The following is a 19,957-nucleotide window of genomic DNA, read 5'->3' on the forward strand; positions in this document are numbered from 1 at the left end:
TTTGTTGATGTGCCATAATGTTAACTTGGTTCATCAGATGGCAAAATTATTTCAATAGTATTTTTAATTATTATTATTATTTTAAGTGGTTTAGAATGAACATTACATTGTAATCACATAAAACATTTTTTTTTTTTTTGTTAATTTCTATATAGGCTCAACAGTGATGTAGAATCAGCATCATAGTGTAACATTGATTCAATGACATTTTCATTGCTTTTTTTAAATTAAACATTAAGTGAGGGTGCATAAGTGATGATGAACCAGCATTAGCCTACTTCATAATGTTCATTCAAAGACATTACCATTTTTTATTGTTGTTGAAATATCCCCATTGTTTCAACATTAATTTTGGGTGCAAAAGTGATATAGATCCAACATCACTTTGTAACACTAATTCAATGCAGTTAGCATTGACATATAAACAATGACTTATTGTTTCAGTGGTTGCTTGCAATCTGGGAAGATTTCATAACATAATTAACATCTGATATGACAATATATTTAATTAAAGAAAATACCTTGAAATGAAATAAGACAAAACCTAATCAAATAAGCGAAGAAATTATTTTTAAAAACTATTTTAAAGTATTTAGTGAATATCATTAAAGTTCAGAGTGGCCTCTATCAAGCTAGGTCTATGAACTCAAAAATTATGCTTCATTTTACTGTTCTTAAAAAAAATAAAAAATAAAAATTGTAATTTGATTACAAAAATAATCAAACAATAATTGATGGACACCCTGTTGAAGATCCCTGAACTGCATTAATGTTTTAATCGTGGGAGTCGACTCCTCGCTGGTGCTTTTTTGACAGACCCCTTCATCATATCTGAATGTTGCCTCTTACTCTCCTGGCCTCTGCTTTAAACAAAACAAAACAAAAAAATATGATTTAGGATATCCAAAATTCTAAAAATGTATTTAAAAGTACAATTACTGCAATCAAAGACAGACCATCCATCTACTGTGTCTATTCATATAGGACAATTAAACCTGAATAACTGAATATTAAAGGGATAGTTCATCTATAGAAATTGTTATATATCCAAACCTGTTTGACTTCTGCAGAGTACAAATATAGCCTAAAGAAATATGAAAGACATAAATAATGACAGAATAATTTTTGGGTGAACTATCCCTTTAAGTTATTGCTCATTCTTAAGTCTACTGAGATTGAAAGGATTGGTCTTGTTACTCACGGTTTTAAGTATTTCAGTGAAATTAGTAAGTATACATGATGATAAAATCACATTCTGTTCACAATAACTGAATGGCTCAACCCTGCATGTTTTTTCCATGTCGCTTAAAAAATGTTTCAAGAACAAAATAAGACCTGGCATTGTTTGCTATGAACCAAAGTAGTGCCATTTGATGATGTACAGTGCATTTTCACATTTACGTTTTTTCTGGACCCAGGGCTGTCCTCCGGGCTTGAACCATCTGCTGCTTTCTGCTCATATCCAGCGATGAGGACAGCTATAGGGACACATTATCAGTGTTTATGCGCAACACTTTGGATAATATCTTTGGTCAAGTAGCTCAACACCACAGTGATGGGTCTGGTTCTCATGGAACACACATAATGATAAAACCTACACTGTACAGCGCCTTGGATAAAAACATCTGTCAAGTGAATAATTGAAAGCACAAACTAGAAAATTTATTTTAAATGCTTTCCTCACCTTTGCAATCTCTGCAAGATACGCCCGCCTTTCTTCGTAGACTTTCTGGTAAGTCTATTAGGAATAGAATGCATAATAAGGACAATTATGTCTTTATTTATCTGTCTTTTTAATGTATGACCAAGTAACGACAGATTATAATCCTTCTTTATAATTCCATTTAGGACTCTCATGTCAGCATAATTGTGAAATAATTGTTATTATACCTATAGGGCAATTCAGCAGCCCAGACCTAAACTCTTTCACTTTCTCATGTTAATGTCATTTATGTTACAATTAACAGCTGGAGATTTTGTACAAGATATGTGACGTCTTGACTAGAGACAAGTTTTCGTAGTAGGAACGATGGTGGAAGATATAATGGTGTAGGACTTCACCTTTCCTTCCTGCACAATTCTCATTTGGAAATCCTTCAGTTGGGATTGAAGGCTGCACTTCTCAGTAGACAGCAATTTCAGCCTCTGTCTGAGAGCATCCTGAATAAAAAGAAAATATCTGAACAAATGGAATTAAAGGAATCGTTCACCCAAAAATGAAAATTTGCTCAAAGTTTACTCAGGCCATCCAAGATGTAGATGAGTTTGTTTCTTTGTCAGAGCAGATTTGGATCCTCTGCAGTGAATGGGTGCCGTCAGAATGAGAGTCCAAACAGCTGATAAATACATCACATTAATCCACAAGTAATTGTTAAAGATGAATTTGTTTCTTACAAACATGCAGCTTTTAATTGGTGCTAATTGATGTACTGAATCTTGTGGATTATTGTGACTGTTTGGACTCTCATTCTGACGGCACCCACTGCAGAGGGTCCGCTGGTCAGTAAGCGAAGTAATGTTGGATTTCTTCAAATCTGTTCCGATGAATGAAACTCATCTACATCTTGGATGGCCTGAGGTTGAGTAAACTGTCAGTAAATTTTGATTTTGGAGTGAACTATTTCTTTAAAACAAGGAATAAAGAATGTTCTTATATAATGTGTGATTATATGATAGGGAGAAAATTAAGACTATTTGCTTGGGGTCAAGTGTGACCTCAAATATTTTCATTCCATCCTTCTGGCATGGCCCACCCGAGTCTTTCTCGCTTCTCTTCCCTCATTTACAGATTACTTCTCACTGATTAATTAATTTGTTTTGTTTTTTCAGGCTGTCTCAGCAGATTGATTTTAATCTCGTCATTGGCAGAAGACTATATTCAGCTTTGCCAGGATGTAATGAGAAACAATTGCACCATGCAACAATAGCCGCTGAAAATAAAATGTGTATGCATGAACTGAAGCATAAACCAACGCGTCTCTTCCATGTTGCACAGACAGGGGGCGTGAGGGAGGATATATATATATATATATATATATATATATATATATATATATATATATATATATATATATATATATATATATATGTATATATATATATATATATGTATATGTATATATTTTTAAAAGCCAGTGTTTTTGTAGCAGTGACTGCTACATACTGTGCAAAATGTTATCATTAATAATAATAATTATTTTATGTTTATATTTAAGGTATGTAATTATATTTTTAGATTTTGTTATATACAATATATGATTTATATAATTATGTAATATTTAAATAATTTTATAATTTATTTAAGTTGGTAGCACTTTTTGCAGCTGAAGTGCTTACCTCTGACATTTCATCATATGAGCGAATAGAGGCCAGTCGATCTGAAGAGCGAGACAAAAGTTACAGTGGTGCAGTGTATACACAATACATCAAAATAACAGCATGGCTTATTCTCTCACAGCTCTAAAGTATATGGCTTGCCTGTGCCTGCCTCATATTTCATTCTGTATCAGCATAAGACCCTTGATCATTCATTTGATCATAACTGATGTGAAGAATCAAATGACTGATGTGATGAAGAGGTTGATGAAGATGATGAAGAGAGCTTAGAGACAGAGCCAACATAGGAAATCATGAATGAAGTATGTGAAACTGTGTACATGCACAAATACTTTTTTCCAGACCATACAAAGCATATCAGCTGAATTGTCCCTTTATTTTTCTGGCAGGTGCCCCAAAGTGTGTCTTTGTATTATTGCAGAAAACACCATAAATTACAAAATATAAAGGATATGGGTTATATTATACTATAAGATAAAATACTATACTATAGCAACAACAAAAAATGAAAGAAAGAAAAGAGAAAAAGAAGCGTTTCTTATGCTACCTGCGGGATCACCGTGGAGGGTCTCGAGTCTCTCTCGAATGACACTGATTTGTTTCTCCAGCTGCTCGTTCAGTTCCAGCTGTGTCTCGTATCTGGTTCTCCACTCGTTCTCTGAGCAGAGTGGTTCGGTTCAGATTGAATTTTTTCTTTTTGCTCATTAGATTACGAATCAAATGTAATTTTGCTCAGTAGAATATACCGTAGGTCAATGTTTCTTGCATTTTTGTTCATATACAGACCTTCTCCGTCAACACTGTGAAGTCTCTTCTCCAAATCAGCCAGTGTGCTCCTCAGGTCAGACACCGAGTCCTTTAACATCTCCCTTTAAACGATTCACACATTACTGAATAAGTCTAATCAGTGGTGTAGTGGTGCCTGGAGAAGTGGGTATACTCTTAATTTATGCCCCCAATTGTTTTTTTTTAAACGGCCCGGCAAAGGATGAACGACCTGTGTCATAAACAGTGATATGTAAAACTAGTTTTGCATATTTAGTTCACTCCAAAATGGGCCAGTAATATTTGCACAGTTACTTAACTTCTGCTACTTGAGTAAGGATCATTATGAAAATAATATTATCCACAGAAGAGGTGCAGATTTTGCAGTAAATAATTAAAATAAATAAATAAATATATAAATAGACTGCAGCAACTGACATTTTGTCAGAACCTCTAGTAAATTACATGCTATTTTGTTTAGTTGTCTGTTCAGAATTGTGGGAGAATTGTGATCTCTATTTGAAACAAACAAAAAATAGTGATTCTCAATCATTTCAGAAGTGAGGGGGACAGAAATGTCTAATATAATAACTTTTTTGTATAATTGACAGGTTTTATAACGACTATTACTATTAGGCTATCTTGCTTTTAATTGGCTGAGAAATAAAATACACTGCTGGGCAATAACCAATAATTTACAATATTTTTCCTGTATTTTCCTAATGACAACTGTATGATTTGTTTAGCCTATATACTACATTTCCCCCCCATTTTTATCACAGAATAAGGCAGAATATATTTTACAGCCTAGTATCTATTGGCAAGTGTAATAAATGCTATCAATTAGCCTACTGCATTATTCAGAATCAGGTGCGTTTTTGTTACCTGTAGATGACTTGAAAAACACACATAAACCATATTGTCGCAATCATGTGTTTACTGTCTTCGCGTTTCTTTTTATTCAGCTTTGCTATAGTAGAGATAGCTTTGGCTACAGCTGGATTCTTGCACGTCGTCTTTTCTTGTGACTCGTAAATTAGTAGCTACTTCTATGAGGCAGTTTCTGACTTTCTGCGCGAGAGCGCCATCCGGCTTCGAGTGCCATCCGGCTTCGAGTAGCCTATAAATGAAACATACACTGCATGAGAGTTTACATCTCGTTCCTGACCACATCACTGTCTTTACTGGATGTTTTTAGGGAATATTTGCATTTATTCAAATACGATTGGATTAGTTACTCATATGCTGGACTGTCATGATTTGGCTAGTGCAGGACACTACTGAATGATGCTCATCAGAGGGGATTCCCTCTACTACACCACGGAGTCTAATCAACGTGCAACTGCAATGTCTGATATATTCATGGAGACAGCAGTCAAGACATTGCTTTGTGTTTTAAAATAAGTTTGGACTTACTTGACCTCTCTCTCCTGCTCGACTTCTGCTTGCAGTTGGGATAACTCATAATTTCTGAGATCAGTTTCTCCCATTCTCAGTCCGAGTAATGAACAGGTTTCACGTTCATTGGTGTCTTTGTGATTGTTGGGCTGTATCCACAGCAACGAACAACCACAACATTGATCACGTTGGGTCCTATTGTGCGACGACCTTTTCAATAACCTTTACCTTGATTTACAACAACACTCACTGTAACGATGATGATTTGACAGCTGTATATGAAAATCATGTTTAGGAAAAGGCAAGAAGACTTTGACAACTATGGCTGTTGTATTTACACTAAAAAAAAGTTACAAATAGTAGGCCTACCATGGTGTTTCTATGTTTTTCATTAAGGCTACAGTTAAACTAATGTAAACTTTTGTGGTGAACTTTAATGAGACGGCATTTTCTTAAAGTTAACATAAGCCACAAGAATGTCCAAAACAGTAATAGAGTACAGTGATATTAAGTTATCTTCCAAGTTCTCATCTTAATGCATCTGAAGAATGCAGAATGAAAAATGTACTTACAATGAAAATCAAAGATACTTGTGAAATAAACATTCAAAGGTCAAATAAAATCAAATACCCTGTTGTTTCTTTCTATAAAAATAACCCTCTGCATATCTTCAAGAAAATAAAAAAACATTATCTGTGAGTAACAGGAATGTAACATTTAACTAATACAGTACATGTCTAAGTGCATCCTTCTGTAAACATTGATATTATACTGGGCAATCTTATTATCAATATAAAGCGATACTTTTTTGCTACAAGAACGTGCATAAGTTAATTGATGACGGCTAAAAATGTATTATTTTTTCTCATCCTTAGGTGGCTTTTCTTTCTTCTCAGTTCCGTCTCCTCCTGAGCCATCTTTCACCATTGCTTTTGCAGTGTGCTTGCCTGTGGTCTTCAGTATACCCTTGATGCCCAGGTTGTCCACATTAAATGCTGTAATACCTATATTAACAGCAGACTGGGCTGCAGTGTCTGCAGCTTGTCCTGCCTCGTCTCCATACCTGATCACAAACATGGAGATATTCTGAGCAAAAAGACAGTCCTGACAGAAGTTCATGTTATGTTGTTGACTATTGATTCTAAAGGATATTTGAAATAATGTGAAAAGTTTTAAAATAAACAGAACACAATGCACAGACAAAATGTTGCATTCACCTCAGTTTTTATTCACAAAGCACTCTGACGAACTGTTAATAAGAATAAGCACCTTTTCAGCAACTTCTGAATGTCAGTAACTCAAGAAAATAAGGCACTTTGGGTAGGTTCGAATTTGACAAATATTAGTGAGAGAAAACGCAGTGCGTTTTTACCCGCCACCATTTATATGCTGCTAGGGGGGTCCAAGAGGCTTCCTAGACCCCTAAATCTGAAAAAGCAACAGGAGAGAGTAAATTAATCCATTTCCCAAAGCACTTAAGTTTGGATAGGTATATAGCAAAAAAAAAACAAAAAAAACAGTAGTATCAGGCAGGAAAAGAATAAAAGGAAAGCAGAAGAGAAACCATGAATCCTGAAAAGCAATAAATAAATTAAAAAAAACACCTACTTGTGCTTCACAGTAGTCACAGTCTCTGAAGTTATACTTTTGCCAATAGTCTTTGCTGCCGTTTCCAGACTTGACCAGAGAGTTGACAAACCTACCGAACAAAATTTGCATTTAAACATGAACTAAGATATCTTTCATCAAGTTATAAAGGATCTACAAGTTTGATATACTAAATAAACGTAATATAGCAGGACAAAGGAAAAATGGCGAAAGCCTTTCAGGACATTTGAATGGTTTATTTGCGTTTACCTTGTATGCTGCTTCCTGCCACTAGCTTGGCTCCATCCATGTTGGAGCAGCTGTCTTTACTTTTCTTGAGTGATTCTGGGATGAGTTTGCTACCGTGTTTTTTCACGTGTGGAGCAATTTCTTTTCCAACTCTATCAGCTACAGCAGCAACACCATCCACTGGTGAATAAAGCAAAATGTATTATACATGTTGCAAAACAGGATACAGAAAAGCTCTAAATATGTCAGTATATGAGTAATTACAACATTGTTTTACCTAGAAACTGGCTGACTTTTACAGCACCCCCTGTGGCCTGCTTGGCTGCATTTAGGCTTTTGGTGACCTTGGGGCTGACCTCTGCTGGGATCTCCTCTGGAGTGATGTTTTCTCGTAGCTTAGTTGCTCCTCTCTGGATGGCTTTACCGGTAGCTTCAGCTCCTCGCACAAGCCCCCGACCCAGCCAGGAGGTCCCTGCACAGCCACAGTGATATCACAATACCTTTAGCACTTGTTTTCCCTTAGAGTGGCCTCTAGTGGCTAATTATAAAATGCACCAAAAAGGTGTTTAGTGCACTCTTAAATAAAGGTTCCACAAAGGGGTTTTCCATAATGATGCCCTAGAAGACCATTTTGGGTTCCTCAAAGAACCTCTCAATGATCAGTTCTTAAAAAAAATTCTTAGTGTGGACAATACTGTAATAATCTAAAGACCCTTTTGTGCAACAGAAAAATTCCATGGATGTTAAAAGGTTCTTCATGGAACTCCTCAACTTCTACTTCAATAGAAGAAAGAAATACACTAGATATCCAGTGAGATTGCTATCAAAATTTCAGGTTACTGTACTCTGATCCTAAAGTTCAGACCTGATAGAATACTCTGAGACATTTTTTCACTCCAAACAGGAACGGTTTTATCCTCCCCTCCTGGTGTTTGGGTAACAGATGTTTCTGAAGGAGGAACCTTCCCATTCAGGTTAATGTCTGTTCCTGTAGCGCCACCTTGTTCTGCATCTACCTTAAATGAAAATCCCTCGGTTATGAGTAATACGTAACAAAATTATGAGTTATACAAAACAAATGCATAGATTCAGAGTTCAATAAAAATGACAATTTTGACTTTTTTTTTTTTTCCAATTCATCATACATTTTGGCAAAATCAAAAGTGAGATTGAGTACCTGGACCCTGAGCTGTGCTAGCGCTGACAGCTGTTCCTGGAACAGATGCCTGTCTGCTGCAGGCAGCTCTGAGGACAGCACCACCCCAACATAGGACCCCGGCACTGCTGCGGTGGTATCGGGAAATGTGAACACACCTTTGTTGCTAAGAAAGACTGGGGAGTCTGGGTACAGTGGGTAGATCCAATCACAAACCTGCAAGCACAACATTTCAATCAAAAAGGTAGAGATTATTTTTACTGTACATGATCTTGACTTACCACCTTTAAACCACACTGAGATAATTTGGTGTAGGAACAATTCATTCAGAAATTGTTAATAAATTTCACACTTCTTGAAGTAAATAAAAACTGGAACAATCCTTGTTTTATTTACAACTTTGAAAAGTGTGTATATATATATATATATATATATATATATATATATATATATATATATATATATATATATATATATATATATATATATATATATATATATATATATTTTAGTGCTGTCAAACAATTAATCGAAAATAAAAGTTTGTGTTTACATAATGTGTGTGTATATATAAATGCACACGCATGTATATATTTAAGAAAAATGTTACACTTATTTATTTATATTCATATAAACATTTTCAAAATATATGCTGTGTGTAAATTTGCTTAGGACTTGAATCTTTAAAAGTGTATTAAACTTTATTAGAACTATTATATTAATATCAATAATTTAAAAACAGTTAAGAGAAATAAGATATGCTGCAAATTTTATAATTATTTATATTTTTAAATAATTTATTACTTTCAGGCTATAGTTCAATAATAAGCCAAATGTGTTCGCTAAAGAAAAATAAAAGGAGACGACAAATATTTTGGTGTCCAGAGCATCAAAATGTTTGATGACCACTGCTTTGAACTACAATAACGATTAACTTGGTGTATTTGGATGTCACTGTGCATATGAGGGACAACTGGGGTCAAATAAGACTGCAATTATATTGCATATGTTTGTGTACTGTGTGATTATTCAGAAAGCCACCATTTGTTCTGGATGACTAAAGTGGGACAAAAGACCACCGTGGGACGCATGCAGCAGTTATGTTCGCACGTGGGCTCCACGTGTCCTACATCAAGCCCCAGAGCAATGGGAGCACTGGACAACTAACAGCCCTCAAACTGGAAATCTGCCAATACTGCACAGAGCCGAAGCTCAGCCATTCAATGAGACTTCTATTTGCTGAAACAGCATGCAGACCGACTCTGCACAAAGAACTCTGGCGTCATCCGCAACAGCCTGTTTCTAGCACTGCACAACCTAAACGGACCTAAAGCTTTTTATATAACTACCACAGAGTCAGGTTGGACTGGCTTTTGTGGGTTTGACAGAAGAGGTGGAGCTGTGAAACTACCTATTTGACGTCTGAAAGTAAAACTTTTCCAATCCATGTCGGATTTGAGGGATACAACCAACTGAAAGTAAAACTTCCATAGTTTAAAAGTAATCACAAATACTACCTATCATACCAAATAAATCTCAAGCCTTCTCTTAATAAAAACACAAGTTTCTACTTCTCTCTTTGCTCTGTAATGCACAAGAATGTTCCTGTAATTGTTTAACATGAGAAGCATGACAGTAATCTTAGTTATTTTGCCGTCAGCCATGAACTGATGCTCAACAACCAAACCCTACACAGACGTAATTCTTTAAAAAAAAAAAAAAACAAAGAAAAACACCCAGTTTCATGTGATCATCACAATACTTCTCTATACAATTCTTGTTCATCACATTGACAGTTTGTTTATAGCACAAATATAATGCAATGCTATAAAGTCTCAAAGATGAGAATTTCATATGAACTAAAAATAATTCACACACAAATCATCTTAAGATGATTCATAATATTTGATCTAGGCCTATTCTTAAGGTTTTTAGATATTTTTACTAAGTTTTTCTTATTACATGTTTCATAAAGTTCTTAATATCTTTTATTAAAGTCTTTTAATCAAAGTCTTAGCATCTTTCACACTTTAGTATTTATATGCTATGGTGCTTTTTAATAATTTGAATGAGCTTTTTCTTTTTATTATATTTTTTTATAATTTTAGGTCTAGTAATTTCGGTATGTGGTTTGTCATGTTTTTTTATTTATTCTTGTGTTTATTTTTTTATTTCAGTGTCAGTTTTAGTAGGCCTACTTCACCCAAGACAACATGTCTAATTTTTAAAGTTCTTTAAATTTTTCGTCTAATAGCCCATTTACATTTTATCTCAGCATAATTTCAATTACTAAAGACGATTTAAATAGTTTTAGTTAATAACAAAACTTGGGGAAAAAAGGACAACAACACAATATGATCCAAACACAATATTTACCTGTAGGTAGGCTGGGGCATAGCTGGCATTACCGTTCTGGCTGTTGTATATGATTATTCGTAGGAACCCTGGATAAGAAGGAGCGCTGACATGACCCTCAGCAGAAACGAAGAACATCTGCACCCCACTGGGCAAGAAAAAAATCTCCATGCCAGCCTCTCTGAGATTGACTGGGGCAAAGGCCAGGCGCTGGGGTGTCTGGTTTGGAGCAGCTTGAAATGGCCTGTTGCCTCCATGAGAGAGTGACAGATGCCCTTCTGTCGGTTGTGGAGTGTAGGCTGGTGGAAGTTCAGCGGGTGCAGTGAAGCCCGCCGTAGGGGAGGCAGGCTGAGCAGAGGCCCCCCCTGCAGCTGAGACAGGTGCTCTGGTGGTAACGACAGGCTGGGGGTCCTGGAGGACAGGAAGGGTCGGATAAAGGCGCTGATCCGATCTCGCTGTGGACTCTAGCACCCCGAGACGATCAGTAATGGTGCTCAGAGTCTCGTTCATCTTCAGCTGCGTCTGTCGCGCGAAGTCCCAGTGGCGTCCGACGCAGCGCTCACCATGCGTGTTCACCTCTAGCCCTCCGAGGAGATACCGCCTGCTCAGTTTGTACAGAAGAAGAGCTTCGTCCTTATTCCCCACCTCTTCATACTGAAGCCCTGAGTTCAGACACTGCAGGGCTTGTTTATATTTCTCACGAATGGCGCGGATTTCAGCCGGTTCTGGTGACTCCATTGCAGTGCCAAAAAAGTAAAATATACAACCCTTCGAAAACGAAAAACAGCAACTGTACACTTACAAAAAGCGTGACAGCTTTGGCAGCGTGCACTTAAATTAGTGATGAGCTTATTTTTTCCTCATGACACACGACGAAATTATGTAGCTACTTTGTCACCAAGCAAGTTCGACAAGATTACAGGGAAATGAAAAACCATAAAACAAAATTCATAGCGCTTCTGGTCACTGGCGCTCTGCCGGTATTATCAAAAAAAAGAAAAAAGTTACATATCGTAATTAACACCTGAAAGCGCGCGAATTACAGTCACTTCCAGAGAATCAAGTTTTTAATAAAAAGCTTTGGGGAAAATCCGTTCCTCGTCACACAAAAGAACAAATTTTAGCGTCTAACTGAAGTAAATAGAGACAAACTTTTATTAAATTGGTTGTCAAGCTGTATTGCGATGACCTTTACCAAGTGTGCGCGATGGTTGGGTATGGAGACCACCTGTGCGGTTTCGCTCGCGTAGCCGATATTTTCTGCTACTTAGCTTGGTTTAAGGTATTACGAATTAATGTTTCCATTGACACAAAACCGGTTAACTAAAGTTGACTTTTGTAAAAAGAGACAAGTCAGTGAACGCTAGAGGTCGTTGTGCACCATAAAACCAAAAATTGTTGCTTTCAAGTGTACTAGGCTGGACAAGCAATAATGCAACTTGTTTCGTTTATTAAAATTCAGTTTGAAGTACATGATATTGCACTTAAGATACAAGTAAAACACATTGTGTACCAGAAAGATCCTAAGGAAAGTAGACAGTGGTACAAAGCCATCTGTTCATTTCATATACTGATAGGGGAAAACAGCCTTCAGACCAACAGCACGTTGGATTTACAGAGAAACAAGTCACTATTTTGTTAATTAAGGTAGTCTTAAGCAACCTATGATAAAAATCACGTTTTAAAAAGATTAAAAGCAAGTTCATTCAATATTTACAATAGACTTAAGCGCTGCAGTTCATTTGTTGGCCTCAAGTGAGCAATGTGGTCACCAAAACATCAGTGGAAAGGCAGACACTCCACAGGCTCAAGCAGGGACACGCCACAGTATCTGAAGAGACAAGATTAGTTATTAGGAAGAGGGTAACCAAAACATCCACATTACAAATGCCTGTTTACTTTGAGCTCTTGTATTTCTCCTGGATTGCCTGTTGGGGGCGACCTGCAGCCCCTAGATGGAGTTTATGAAGCTCCTTCAGACATGGGCCGATAACTGCCAGTGAGTAACCAGTGAAGGAATACAGGTTTTCAGGCTGCCAGAAACAAACCCATTTCAGGTAGATTAAAAACTACACAAGTACTAAGGGGTTTATACATATAAATCTTGTCTATAGTTGTGGAAGCATGGAAGAACTTCATTGGTTCATCCAAATGACTTCAGTGGGGGAAAAAAAAAAAAAAAAAAAAAAAAATTAAAAAGACTTACCCACAAAGCCCCATTTAGAGTGTAGTTGGCCAGACAATATGCAGCAGCAGCAGTCTTGGAAGGTAGATACTGCACAAAGGGATCCACCTCAAGCAGACTCAACTCTGAAAGATACTGTTAGGGCAGAGAGAAAAGAAATCAATACCCAATTCAGAGGAGAATGTTTTCCCCAAGATGAAACCCACTCACCAAAGCAAGGTTTACACTCCTGGCACAGATATGCTCCTCCAATGTGTACTGCATCAAAAACTGGTGAACGGTGGGTGCAGTCACGTCAAAAGCCAGCACTCGGAGCAGGTGCTGCTCCATCCGAAGCAGCTGTTTCTTTGTGTAGGTGTCATCCGTGATGTACACAAACTCATCCACTTCTGGAGGATACACCTCCTCGTATTTCCTAATTAGAAACACCAGGCAGTTACGTCAATAGGTAACAAATTTAAAGAGAAGCACTCATCACCACTTACGCAGCCAGGAGTATGGCAGCTGTTCCCACAAGCTGCAGTTTTCCTCTCAGGACAGAGATGCACGACAGGAAGCGGTCCAGGTAATTGACAGCCAAGTAGAGAGTCTCCGAGCACAGCTTGTATTCCTCACCAACCTCAACCAGCCAGTCGACAAGGATGATCCTCATACAGTTGGTAATGTCAGGCTGCTTTCCCATATAGCCGGGCTTTGGCCTGTATTTAATCTGAGACACAGAGCATTACAGACTGATAAAGGGCTGCTCAAAACACCTGCTAAAACCAAGTATACCAACTTCACGTTCACGCAGGCATCTGTGGATGTCCTCAGCATATTCTGGAACACACAGGACATCCTCAGAAGCGGCCTCCTCCAGCAACGACTGCATGGAAGAGTCCATGCAAGACCCTAAATAGTCATAAAAGGGTTAGGCTAAATCCATAAGAAATCTGCACTGCAAGTGAGAAGTGTCTTTCAGATGATGTGATGTTATAAACATACAAAGTCATACAGACTTAAAGGCTGATAGAGGATTTAAAGGAATAAATAAATTATAGCCATCCAAATTGCACACCCTCTTATAGACTATCTGTCCGCATACCTGAACCAAGATCTTGGACAGCATCATCTACTAGCAGAAGCTCTGATGGCAGTAAGAATGAGGGTGATTTAGTTGACCGCACGAGGACTGGCTCAACCACGTGATCACCCAGTGTGGCACTCGATATGCTGACGTCACGAAACGCTGGCTCGTATTTGGATGAAACCTAATTAAACGATACAAAAACGTCACTTTGTTGCACTCTGGGAGTAGCATTGTAAACACGTGACACTAACCTGACCAAATACTCGATTGTGTTGATCATTCTCGGTCAAGACACCGAGCACAACCCTCTGGCCGGGCTTGAGAGCGCGCAGGCCGTCCGCTCTTCCCAGGCCCATGAGGTCCTGACGACTGGACAGAGGAGCGAAGCCACGGGAAGCCATTTTCTCTGCTAAAAATTAGTCAGTTCAAGGTCAACTCAAATTATAAACGACTACTTTAAAGACACTTGAAGCAAACCCGTTCAAAACCAACCTTTTGCTGCGATAAACTCTAAAGACCCAATAAACTCTCGATGAGTGGATCAAAGTGCTTTGACACCGATTGTCTCGCTAAACCTTTTATACGAGCACGTCTATATTCATGACCAATCGACATGAGGCTAGTTAACACATTTGACTTAATTGAGATTTCCTACGCTTTCCAGCTGTTGCAAATAAATGCTAATTAAGCTCGCATCTAAGGTATCGTCACGTGGCAACATAACCATGGAAACAAGAGTAGCCTACTATGTTTCTTTGTTGTTTTGACAGACAAGTCATGAACATTTACTTTTTTCGACGCAAACACTTTTAGAATTTAGAAAAGGGTGTTTTTTTTTTTTTCCTTTCGATTAACACATTTAAAACACAAAACACATTATGCAAAATAAAAATGTTAAACTGTGATATTTAGGGCTTTGTTTTCTTCACACATCACATGCATCATATTTCATTAGATTTTTTTTTAACATACACAAAAAAAATTTTCACTCATTGTTTTGATCATAGTTTTAAACGTGTAAGAATACTAATTTTGATGGATTTTCATAGTTTAAGAATGGTTCTGGGACAACAGTTTATAACAAAAAGCTATAGCCTATGTAAAAAGGTACTTCAAAAGTAGTAAAATAAATGATGAAAGCATGAGCTTTAGCAGGAAAGTTTTAATGTGTCCTACATATTACAAAAAGCAGAAATCCATTTGAATAAAAACCAACCCCTAGGACATAAAAGTGCCCAAAGTTGCAGAAAAATGTATATTTTAGATGCTGCAACTTTTTTGTTGACTATGTAATCACCCTTTAGTTTTTTGAAGTTCCCTTTATGGTCCTGCAATGCAACAAATGGATTTTTAAGTAGAAATATTCCATGTGGTTTCTCGATTTGTATTAGATCACACAAACTGCCTGCATAATCATTTTAAGAATTAAGAAAAATAGTAATGTGTATAGCAACAGATCACACTGCAGGACACAGCTTCCACCGCTTGACATTTCTCATTACCAACCCAGATTCAAAGCTGAGAAAGGCTGTAGATGTGCTGCTCACATTGAGGATGTTTAAGGATGTTTAAGGATGTTTACATCAGCGTGGGCTCTCATTTAAGCCTGACTCCTGCAAAGACCGCTCTCAATATGTGATATAGGACTCAGCGATTCACTGCACGGGCCTTGACCAGAAGCTTCTTGAGAAATTAGATTCTCTGCAGGTCTCACACTACAAAGCCTCTATAAATCCAATTAAAGATCTCTTGTACAATAAAAAACAGCAGGGCTGAATTCAATATCTCAGGCACAAACATCTCACTACAAGATCACATGGAAAGAACCCTGACATGTTTGGAGAACTTATTGCAAATTTAAACATCAGGAAAACTGCTTACTCCACATTTCAAGTGAGTAGTTACAGCTTGAATGTCTACACAATCACTTGAGATTTACAGAGTATAAGACCTGTTCCTGTCTCTACATGGCCATCGAGTTTATTCTTGGAAACAGGCTCTGTCTGGAACTGATGAATTCTTCCTCTTTGTCTGGCAGAAAGAGAAATTTCAACAATAACAGAGTGCTGACAGCCAGGGTAATCTGTGCTACAGAGCAAGATTGAGGCTGCTGATATCTAAATCAGGTGGTGTGGGTATAAACAAATATCAGGACATGTTACAGCAAACTCAGAGCTAAATAAACTTCGGGATTCTTCTCCCTTGCGAGTAAACCCATGACATCAACACAAGAGTATTCAGAGAATGCAGTCTGAACACGCACAGTACTGACGCATGTCAGCCTACTTGGAGTTCTGACGTGTGTTGGCCTAAGATCAGCATTTGTGTGAGGAATCACCCTGAAACATAGTTAAGAAGGGAGTTACTTGTATATGTATGTACATTTTCTAAAGTTTGGGGTGAGGAGTTCTGCATGCTGTGTAAAGCAGATTAGGCAGATTGAACTGGGTCCTTGCCATTCTATTATCGTGATGTATTGCAGCTGACAATCTGCCGGCTGCTGAGGTATAGTGATAAATTTCCAGTTCTCATATATGCTGAGAACTGTCGATGCCAGTTTATAGCTAAGACCAAATTTTCCTGTATGGTGCCAAAAGTCAGCAGGCAGATATGATGCAGTTTCGCATATTCCTGTAGCTTGACTGGCAGAGCATGGCATTAGTTGCTTTGGTTAAAGCTGTATGCATACCTGTAAGTGTTGGGAAAAAGAAACAAATGAGTGATTAAATATCCATTTCTTTTATAGATCTACATCTTTTAGGAGGAAGACCCCATATTTTTATTTAATTTATAATAAAATAATTTAATTATTTCTATTTTTAGTTATTTTTATCTATATTTTTATTCAAAATGTACATGTACTAAATCTATTTAAATTAGAACGTATCTTTCTTGCTATTTTCAGTCGTTTTGTATCCATCTGTTCATAAATGTTGAAATCTGAGACAAGAGATTACATATACATTGTTTTATTGAATGTTTTGTAGATTTGCAACTTCTCTAAGAAAAAGGCCATTTTAATTCACTAAAATTAATGCTTTAAATGAAATGTACAATAAATGAAATTAAATTGGAACATAAAATTATTGCTATTTTTTATCTATATATTTATCCATTCATGTAAATTCTTTAACATCTACGTGTTTGTATGCAGTTTAAATGAACTTTTTTATTATTAAATTTTAAAGTTAAGTTAAATTAAAATAGGATCATATCATTATTGCTACTTTTGGTTTTGTTTGTGTCCATATCTTTGTCCATAAATGATTATGAATTTCAGACAAATGATTACACATACCTTTGTCAATTTAATGTTTTGTAAACACCTTCTCAAAGAAAAATAACTTTTAAAGGTTTTAAACTAGATTAAATCAAAACTTATATTTATTGCTATTTTTAATCTCTATCTATGCCACACATGAAACTTTACTGAAATTAGGTTTTAAAATTAAAATACAATAAAATAAAATGACTGCAAGTCTTATTTCATATCAACCTCTTTGTCCATAAATGTTGTTGTAAATATGAGCCAAATTATTAAATACACATTTATCCATTAAATGTGCTGTACAATTATCAAAGAAACCCCTTTTTATTACATTTTTATTAATTAAATTGAACATTGCTATTTTTTGTGTCGTCGTTGTTTTTTCTAAAATCCATATCGCTGTCTATAAATGTGCATTTTCTGAACACGTAGGCTGCCAGCTGCTAGGCCACTAGAAGGTGATTCTGTCCGAGCTGTCAGAGAAATACAGAGACCTCTGAGATTTGGATTGCTATGCAAAGAGCATCATCTCAGCTGGGAAATAAAATGGAAAAGGGGAAATAGAAAAAGGGAAGAGTGTGCTCTCCGACTCTTCCTCTGACATGCTCCACTGTGTAAACCTTCCCATAGTGCCTAGAGAATTCCACAGGATAATCCTGATTGACACATTGCTGTTGTCTGACACAGAGCTTCTTCAAACATAACATTCTTGTCAAAATCAGTAGAGCAGAGTCGGGGTGAGCGGATGATTCATTATCAATGCGACCCATTCCCCCTCAAGTTAGCTCACAGTCTAATGAAAAATGCTTCAGGCGGCCTTGCCTCCGAATGCTGTGTGTTAACATTCGACCTACTTGAGTGCAAAGGGAATAGATGCACCAAAGCTGGGCTGAATCGCTTGCATCAGGAGAATAAGAAACCTTCTCTGATTTTTACAGTTTTATGGATTAGAGGAAAAATCAGCCAAGGCACTGTTCTTATCAAAATCCAACAGCATTCACTCATGTGCCTCAGCGCCGGCATTAGCTGGTGCAATTATAAAGACCCAAAGGACAGGATCAGACACAGCAGGACTCAGGAAGGGTACCAATGGTCCCCAGTGGGCATCTGAGCTGACAGTGGAACGCCGCCAATATATGTCTAGAGGCAGAAATTGCCCTCTAACGCATGTCCTTGCACATTTTATGAAGAGAGCGATTACGCAGATGAATGTTAAAGAGGTAGTTCAACCAAAAACATTTGGACATTATTAACTCACCCTCATGTCATACGAATTTCTTTCTTCTGTGGAATACAAAAGAAAAAGTTGTATCCGTATCTTTGTCAATAAATGTAAAAACATTTAGACAAAAGTAACAAAAGATACATTTATCTATTGATGTTTGATTATAGATCTACAACTAATCTAAGAAAAAGACTGTTTTAATTCACTTAAATTTAGTGTCAAATTGAATGAAATTAAATGAGAACATATCATTATTGCTGACTTTTTATATTCGTATCTTTGTCCATAAATGCTAAGTCAAGTAATTAATTATACATTACATATTTAATGTTTTGTTAATCTACAACTTCTCTAAGAAAAGGACTCTTCAATTCTGTCCATACATTGAAAAAAAATAAAATAAATTGAATGGTAAAAGACTACAAATGCTACAGTAAAAACCTATTAATTGGTAAATGTAAGTTCTTAGTTTTTTCAGGGCTTTAAGCTATATCGTATGTGGTTAAATGAATGTTTATTGCATTATTTTAGTGTGTAACAAAGACAGTGTTTTGCATTTGTGTTTATGACACTGTGCACTCTTTACATATTAGTTTTTTGTTTGTTTGTTTTCCTTTAAATTTAAGTTTAAAATGTAAAACCAAAAATGTTGCTTGCATATTTTTATGGTAAAATTCTGGTAACCATAGCTTGTCTTTTTACAGTAAATTTCACAGTTTTTTCATGGTGTACCGTGAAGATCATTGGGGATCAATGTTGTTTTGGACCCTGTTGACCTGCATAGACAAAAACAGTTGAATGACAGATTTGGAATGACACAAGGGTGAGTAAATGATGACAGAATTTCATGTTTTGGTGAACTGTCCCTTTAAGAGGAACAAAGAGTTTTCTACTGGTTCAAGATGAATAACTGATGATCAATGGGTAAGAATGCAAGCCTTCATTAACACCAAAACAAAATTCCAATTCATGATACAAAATAATAGAAGCAACAGTCATGCTTTGCTTTGCGTCGATCCATAAGCTGTGTTCCGTGTCTTCAGTGCACAGAGCAGAAGAGATAAGACCTTCCCAGGAGGCATGACGCCTCGGTCCTATTGACATGCATAGCTCTGCCCCACCGCCTGCATCCGAAGCTCCATCCATATGCCAGTCCGCTTCAGAATCTCTGCAGACAGACAGATGTGTCACAAATTCGGTTACTGAGATAACAAAGAGATTTTATCAAAAACAGACATTATTGAGCTATTTTAAAAAAAAAATGTTTTGATGATAAAATCAGAAATGGCCAGTACTTCTTTTCATTTTTCATTCTCAGTTTTTCTAATCAAAGAAAAACAGTCTCTGCCACCTGAAGAATATGT

General features: G+C 36.7%; 3 protein-coding genes across 8 annotated transcripts; all 3 read right to left on the minus strand.

Moving 5' to 3' along the window:
- Nucleotides 1-91: 91 nt before the first annotated feature.
- ccdc169 (coiled-coil domain containing 169) lies at nt 92-5,707 on the minus strand. Of its 3 annotated transcripts, none has more exons than XM_058790090.1 (8): nt 5,518-5,707; nt 4,123-4,205; nt 3,884-3,994; nt 3,337-3,377; nt 2,062-2,160; nt 1,685-1,738; nt 1,402-1,478; nt 92-860 (listed from the first exon to the last, which is right to left on the minus strand). In XM_058790090.1, the coding sequence occupies exons 1-8, from the start codon at nt 5,589-5,591 to the stop codon at nt 767-769; spliced, it is 633 nt and encodes a 210-aa protein (XP_058646073.1). In that variant the 5' UTR covers nt 5,592-5,707; the 3' UTR covers nt 92-766. The 3 variants fall into 3 exon arrangements, with proteins under 3 accessions (XP_058646073.1, XP_058646072.1, XP_058646075.1); XM_058790089.1 differs by having other exon boundaries at nt 92-863; XM_058790092.1 differs by lacking the exon at nt 5,518-5,707 and adding an exon at nt 4,987-5,195 and having other exon boundaries at nt 92-863.
- A 204-nt stretch (nt 5,708-5,911) lies between these two features.
- Nucleotides 5,912-12,195, minus strand: sparta (spartin a). 3 transcript variants are annotated; one of them, XR_009273204.1, is made up of 8 exons: nt 10,868-12,195; nt 8,513-8,707; nt 8,201-8,351; nt 7,613-7,807; nt 7,357-7,515; nt 7,108-7,198; nt 6,717-6,927; nt 6,504-6,562 (listed from the first exon to the last, which is right to left on the minus strand). XR_009273204.1 is itself a non-coding variant. In XM_058790078.1 (7 exons), exons 1-7 carry the CDS (start codon nt 11,582-11,584, stop codon nt 6,355-6,357), a joined length of 1,716 nt encoding a protein of 571 aa, XP_058646061.1. In that variant the 5' UTR covers nt 11,585-12,195; the 3' UTR covers nt 5,912-6,354. The 3 variants fall into 3 exon arrangements, 2 of the variants coding, with proteins under 2 accessions (XP_058646061.1, XP_058646062.1); XM_058790078.1 differs by lacking the exon at nt 6,717-6,927 and having other exon boundaries at nt 5,912-6,562; XM_058790079.1 differs by lacking the exon at nt 6,504-6,562 and having other exon boundaries at nt 6,587-6,927.
- A 73-nt stretch (nt 12,196-12,268) lies between these two features.
- ccna1 (cyclin A1) lies at nt 12,269-14,749 on the minus strand. 2 transcript variants are annotated; one of them, XM_058790084.1, is made up of 9 exons: nt 14,593-14,749; nt 14,352-14,509; nt 14,116-14,281; nt 13,810-13,922; nt 13,517-13,740; nt 13,242-13,446; nt 13,053-13,166; nt 12,746-12,879; nt 12,269-12,677 (listed from the first exon to the last, which is right to left on the minus strand). In XM_058790084.1, exons 2-9 carry the CDS (start codon nt 14,499-14,501, stop codon nt 12,626-12,628), a joined length of 1,158 nt encoding a protein of 385 aa, XP_058646067.1. In that variant the 5' UTR covers nt 14,502-14,509; nt 14,593-14,749; the 3' UTR covers nt 12,269-12,625. The 2 variants fall into 2 exon arrangements, with proteins under 2 accessions (XP_058646067.1, XP_058646068.1); XM_058790085.1 differs by having other exon boundaries at nt 14,352-14,506; nt 14,593-14,729.
- Between the last annotated feature and the right edge of the window lie 5,208 nt (nt 14,750-19,957).

Source organism: Onychostoma macrolepis, chromosome 10 (genome assembly GCF_012432095.1).
Source record: "Onychostoma macrolepis isolate SWU-2019 chromosome 10, ASM1243209v1, whole genome shotgun sequence".
Classification (NCBI taxonomy): domain Eukaryota; kingdom Metazoa; phylum Chordata; class Actinopteri; order Cypriniformes; family Cyprinidae; genus Onychostoma; species Onychostoma macrolepis.

Excerpts from the sequence above, each read along its gene's own strand:
- ccdc169 (XM_058790089.1), bottom strand. The coding sequence starts at position 5,591 with ATGGGAGAAACTGATCTCAGAAATTATGAGTTATCCCAACTGCAAGCA. Across the intron at positions 2,161-3,336 it reads CATATGATGAAATGTCAGAG|GATGCTCTCAGACAGAGGCT; the intron begins GTAAGCACTTCA and ends CTTTTTATTCAG. Across the intron at positions 1,479-1,684 it reads ATCTTGCAGAGATTGCAAAG|CTGTCCTCATCGCTGGATAT; the intron begins GTGAGGAAAGCA and ends GTGTCCCTATAG.
- ccna1 (XM_058790084.1), bottom strand. The coding sequence starts at position 14,501 with ATGGCTTCCCGTGGCTTCGCTCCTCTGTCCAGTCGTCAGGACCTCATG. Across the intron at positions 14,282-14,351 it reads ACAATCGAGTATTTGGTCAG|GTTTCATCCAAATACGAGCC; the intron begins GTTAGTGTCACG and ends TCGTTTAATTAG. Across the intron at positions 12,678-12,745 it reads GAGAAATACAAGAGCTCAAA|ATACTGTGGCGTGTCCCTGC; the intron begins GTAAACAGGCAT and ends TTGTCTCTTCAG.
- sparta (XM_058790078.1), bottom strand. The coding sequence starts at position 11,584 with ATGGAGTCACCAGAACCGGCTGAAATCCGCGCCATTCGTGAGAAATAT. Across the intron at positions 7,199-7,356 it reads GGCAGGAAGCAGCATACAAG|GTTTGTCAACTCTCTGGTCA; the intron begins GTAAACGCAAAT and ends TTTGTTCGGTAG. Across the intron at positions 6,563-7,107 it reads GTGACTACTGTGAAGCACAA|GTATGGAGACGAGGCAGGAC; the intron begins GTAGGTGTTTTT and ends GTTTGTGATCAG.